At 37.1% G+C, this 5,281-nt stretch overlaps 1 protein-coding gene across 1 annotated transcript; it reads left to right on the top strand.

Moving 5' to 3' along the window:
• Positions 1 to 919: 919 nt before the first annotated feature.
• LOC149555419 (red chlorophyll catabolite reductase-like) lies at positions 920 to 2,933 on the top strand. Its single transcript, XM_089829445.1, has 2 exons — positions 920 to 1,511; positions 2,033 to 2,933. Exons 1-2 carry the CDS (start codon positions 1,299 to 1,301, stop codon positions 2,639 to 2,641), a joined length of 822 nt encoding a protein of 273 aa, XP_089685571.1. The 5' UTR covers positions 920 to 1,298; the 3' UTR covers positions 2,642 to 2,933.
• Positions 2,934 to 5,281: the final 2,348 nt, after the last annotated feature.

Here is a 5,281-nt window from a genome sequence, read left to right on the forward strand (position 1 = left end):
TAAATGCAATTCAGAGTACATTACCCGATGAAAATGTTTTGCTTGCAATGCCAAACTGAAGGAATGAAACTTATTGAGATTGTAAGAATACCTTTATAGAATGTAGCAGAAGATGCAGATCAAACATGTCTCATACAATTAGAAAAGAGGGACGAAATAGTGACAGACATACCCCAGAAGCAGTATTATTTGATTACAAATCAGACTTCACAAAATTCGCTCATGATAGACAGACCCAAGAAAACGCTTTGTTGAGAGTAAAATGGTAGAGAGATATTTCATCCGACTAACGATGGCAAAGCCTGAATTAATCAAACAAGTGTCGAATCGTGTTGTAGCTATAGGAAAATGCGGAGAAAGCATTTCCAGTAAAGGTGCAAACAAAGTCACAAAAAATTGAAGTTTCACCTACTTGCACGCCGATAAAAACTCCACTACTAACATTTGTAAATGAAGCTCTACAACATTATTCATGTCCATTTATGCGTTATTGTATGTTAAATTCGAACATTCAGACTCTTGAGTTACAAGAGGGCCTCCATAAAGTTACCGACCCTTCCAGACATTGTGACAACTCCTCCAACAATCACCCAATGAAAAGTTCTACCTTTCCCATAATTGAGCTTTCCTCACGATCAAAATCAACAATATATATTGTTTCAATCATCTTGCACATTGTATTAAAAACTATGGAACGTTGATTTTATAATGAAATTTTGACACTCTAGTAAAAAAACGCCTTTGGCATATTTATCTCTTATTACTACCAAAATATTAATAATAAATATTATGATTTTGACATGTAAATGATTGTCAATTTATCATGAGAAGATAAATATTAACATTAACACACTCACCCCACCATCCCACTCCACACTCGGCACCCCACTATCCCACTCCACCTGCTATTTCATTAATTACAAAACTAAATATAAATGTCGCTGATATTTGCACGACTCTCTTCACAAACCTGAAATTTGTACAAATCTCAGTAACCTAATTTCAAACAACCAGACAGGCAATGCAAACTATTTGCAAGGACTGAAAATGATTTGGCGAGGATCACAACTGTAATGGCTGCAAGTCAAACTGATTAGATTATTATAGTAAAAAGCCTCGTGAAAACTCTGTGAAAATGAGTTGAGAATGGTCACGGGTTTCTTGTCTCTTTCGATATGTCCTACTGACAATCTGTAGTTGGAATGGCTTTCGCCCTCTTCATGGACTGGTGTTTTGGGTGAGCTCCACGCACAAAGTGAGAACTTTTGCGAGTTTGGGACACTGGTCTTGCGAGAGGCATGGAAATCAGTGAGAGAGAAGATTGGATTCATTTTCCATACCTAACAGGGCCATGCAGATCTATGATGGAGGACATTGCCAAATGTATTCATAAGCATCTAGGTCCTCTTCTTTGCCAAACAAAAAGTCCTCCAGATGTTACTCATTTCACTAGTCCCAGAGGAAATGCAGAGGGGTCATTCATTCTCAGATCTGGAGCCAATTTATCTCAGGTACCGTTTTTTTTTTTTTTTTTTTTTGGGTAAAACTCTGTTTAGAAATTCCTGCTATCTATTATTCCTCATTTTCCTTAAAAGATTGGAAATCTGTAATAAAACTTAAATAGATTTTATGCTTTGTGCTCAGCTGGGCTTGAACTTAGGTTATCACCATGGCAATTGTGAGATATCATTGAACCTAAATAGAATTAGGCCTGAAATGGGGTTGGACTTCATTGATCACCATGGCAGTTGGGAGGTATTACTATTAGAGTTAGGGCACTGAGAATTTTTAACATTGTCAATAGGAATAACATTGTAAGTGCGATAGCACCTTGTGATGGGTTCTTGTATATAGCCACCAAATTCTTATGGCCACCTGCATCCTAGAGTCAACTCCTGGTAGTTCTCGACCTCGCAATGGTAGCTCTACTATCTTCGCGACATCTTGGTTTTCACACCTTCTATGGCATTTGAATCTTTGTTTTGCATCTTAGTTTTGGCATTTAAACTGTGGTTGTATTTGTAAAATGCAGGTCAAATTTGTATTGGGGTCGTGGATTCATTGCCGCCTGGGAGTTGGGACTCTGAATGCTGCAACATTGATTGTAATGTTAGGTCCTGAAAATGATGTGCCTCATTTCATGTTTGAAGTTATAGAGAATGATTCATCTAATCTAATACTTCTTTTAGATCTGTTGCCAAGGAAGGACCTCGTTTCTAGCCCAGAATATTTGAAAGCATTTTATGAAGACTCTGAGCTGGATAGATATAGGCAGGCTGTTGAGAAAGCATATCACTCGCAATCTTATGTTCCTTCCTCTCTTTATGTTAGAAGTGCTGTCTCTCCAACAGCCCTCCTGTTCAAGTTCAGAGATCTACTTGCTCCCAATGATTTAAATTTATTGGTTAAGGAATTGATTCATCCCACTGCCAAAAATGTTTTCGGGACGTGGTTCCATGCTTTCAGCCACATTGGGACAATGAGGCCCAAGGCAGAGGGGGAAGAGAAGAGTGTGATTTTAGAAAGGGATGAGCAGATTAGGAGACTGGGTATCGAGAAAGATCTCAGTTCTAATCTGCCCAAGTTGTTTGGACAGGAGATTGCAGACCGTGTAATTGCTGCTCTCAGGAAAGGGGAATGACGTTTAATTTATAAGCCTAACATGGGATGCTGGTCTATTCACTTCATAATCATGCAAACCTTTCACTAACCATAACTAACATGAAAAATTTGCCATAAATATTGAGCCAACATACGTGCTATTTGCTGAGAACTGTGTATGAGTCGGAGAAAGACAAGGCCAAAACAGGCGGGTATTCTTACTTCTCTATACTGTGTTATCTAATAACATTCATTCATTCTTTTTTCTTTACAATGTAATGTAATTTGGTGACCATGGCAAAATGGAGTTATATAAGGAAAAAATTTCTATATTCTTGCACTGAGCATTCGATTGTCTCTTTAGGTGTTGATTTTCTTTCTGTTACTGCAGCATTCTGAATGAGATTCTTGCTTCTGTTTCATTGAATCCAATGTGTCTTTGGGCGCAAAATTCTTTAACTTTTTATTCTTTGGCTTTATTTGACAATGAATTCAGTCATGCCTTGGTCTTTGTGCTGATACCTACTGGGTCAAGGGAAACCCTCCTGCCAGGCATGAAGATACAAGAATGTTGGGATTTTAGTGTTTGCATCGTTGAGGTGAGGTATCATGTGATTAAGCATCATGCCCAACTGGCCTCCAGCAATTTGTTTGTAACCCCTGCTGGATAATTCAACAAAGTTGATCTTTGGGTTCGTGTGTTCTGATAAGTACTGGTTAGCATTTGACTCCTTAACATCTCAAAATAAAGTTAAAAAATAGTGGGTTCATGCAGAGAAGGAAAATTGAAGTATGGATGCGGTTCTCTTGTAAATTTTGTCTGGTTAACCCATCATATTCACCACTTCTGATCTCTGCTTCCAAATCTTAGTCAGTGAATAGGCTGTTTGTGAGGTAACTTTCTTAGCAAAAATGCTCTATAATAGCAATTTTCATATTGTCCTCCCACCATAGAGTAAATGGACGCAGAAGGAGAAGGGTTGTGCCCAAGTGACCTTGTGCATAACCATCATATGCAGATCAATGCAGAATGTAAAATAAATATCGATAACTACCACTGTCCAAAGGATTTCTACTGAGTATTCATTCAAAGTCTTCTTTGATGGAAACTATTATCTCCCTAGGCAATTGTCTGCCTTAAATAATGATTTAGATTTATAAATGCTCAGTCACATGTACTGTGATGAAAAACAATTATCAGGCATTGAAGATCAATTTGTGTACTTGTTGAGAGGGAAAAAGTAGAACTAACTTATATTGGAGGTTTAGACTTGGGGAATTCCAATGCCCAGGTCTTGTGGGATCCAGAAAAACGAATATCTGTATTGTAGTAGACAAGAGAAACTTCAAGCATTGCAAAATTAAATTTTGCAGGGTGTTGATTTGATGATCCTAGAGTAGATGAGCTGTGGATAGCTCCTGCTGAGTTCATCAAACTCCATCAATAGGTTAGGCAAGATAGACATTCTTATTGTTGGTTGTCCTGAAATATGAAAATTTATTATTTAAAAAAGATGTAGAATTTAGATAGAGACGACATTCTTGAAACTGTGTTCTTTTTGAGTTTTGAATAATTTGAATTTTTTTGAATATGCGAGTCCAGAGAGGGTTCACTGTTAGTAAACCCTAGTTTACTTCAACTCTAAAGCATTGCTGGTAACGAGAAAAGTCAGATTGTGTTTTCCTTTTTGATGGCACACTGGAAACAGCATTGCTTGATAAATGGTAAGCTTTTAATACATGTTACATTTGTAAGATTGGCTGTGTTTTCTTTTTTTGAAGTGGACTTGAGTAGACTGATAAGGAAACTGACTCACTTATAATATTGTGGCCAAAATTCAGTGAAAGACACTCTTTTCCAAATGAGACCAGATGTGTAAGTGAAGCCTCCTCTGTTTTCTAGGTGTCTGAGTCACATGGTCAGATTTGGCGAGTCTCACTAAAACTTGAAGAGACTGCCTGAAATTAGGAAAGTCAGTTGATTCCGTGCATTTCATTCTATTTTGAGAAGTTAACCACTTTGATAGTGGAGTTTTATCAGTGCTTAGAGAGTTCCAACAATATGCATCAAATTTTACTCTGTATTCACTATTCTTAAAAATCTTATGGTTTTGCCTTTAAGGCTTTAAGCCATGTGCAGTATATGATATACGATGAACATATATATAACTAGAATTCAAATCTCAAATTCTCTCTGGAATTGATTTGATTCTCAGAAAAGTAAGGCAATAAGAAAAACTGTACACCATACTAATAAAAGCTAAGAAGGTTCTACTTGCAATCATCCCTGTGATTTAGAATAGAAATTTCAAATTTATTGTTACAATCGTTGCATTTTATGTAGGACAATATTATGCTCAAAGTGAACAAGTTTTCCATGGCATTCTTTGAATTTTCAGTGAATGTTGTTTCTAACTTGTCTCTGTCTGGTCTTTAATTGCTGCCCTGCCAAGTAGACATCTCTGTCACAAGAAGTTTTTTCTACACTCTTGATCTGGATAAAAAATTGATCAACTGTAGAATGCCTGAGATTATCCTTCTTTTTCTGCTATCAGTCAGAAAGCTCAAAAATCCATTTGTTGTGATAAAGCATGACTAACAAGGAAGACCTCACTACTCTGGGAAATAGACACAAGATGTGCTTTGAGAGTCCATGCTTAGTAGTCTGAGGTAGACCATT

This window comes from Cupressus sempervirens, chromosome 5, assembly GCF_028749045.1.
Source record: "Cupressus sempervirens isolate cs-2001-9-10 chromosome 5, ASM2874904v1, whole genome shotgun sequence".
In the NCBI taxonomy this organism is placed as follows: Eukaryota; Viridiplantae; Streptophyta; class Pinopsida; order Cupressales; family Cupressaceae; genus Cupressus; species Cupressus sempervirens.

Coding starts and splice junctions, on each gene's coding strand:
- LOC149555419 (XM_089829445.1), top strand. CDS start 1,299: ATGGAAATCAGTGAGAGAGAAGATTGGATTCATTTTCCATACCTAACA. Junction 1,512..2,032: donor CTGGAGCCAATTTATCTCAG/GTACCGTTTTTT, acceptor TGTAAAATGCAG/GTCAAATTTGTATTGGGGTC.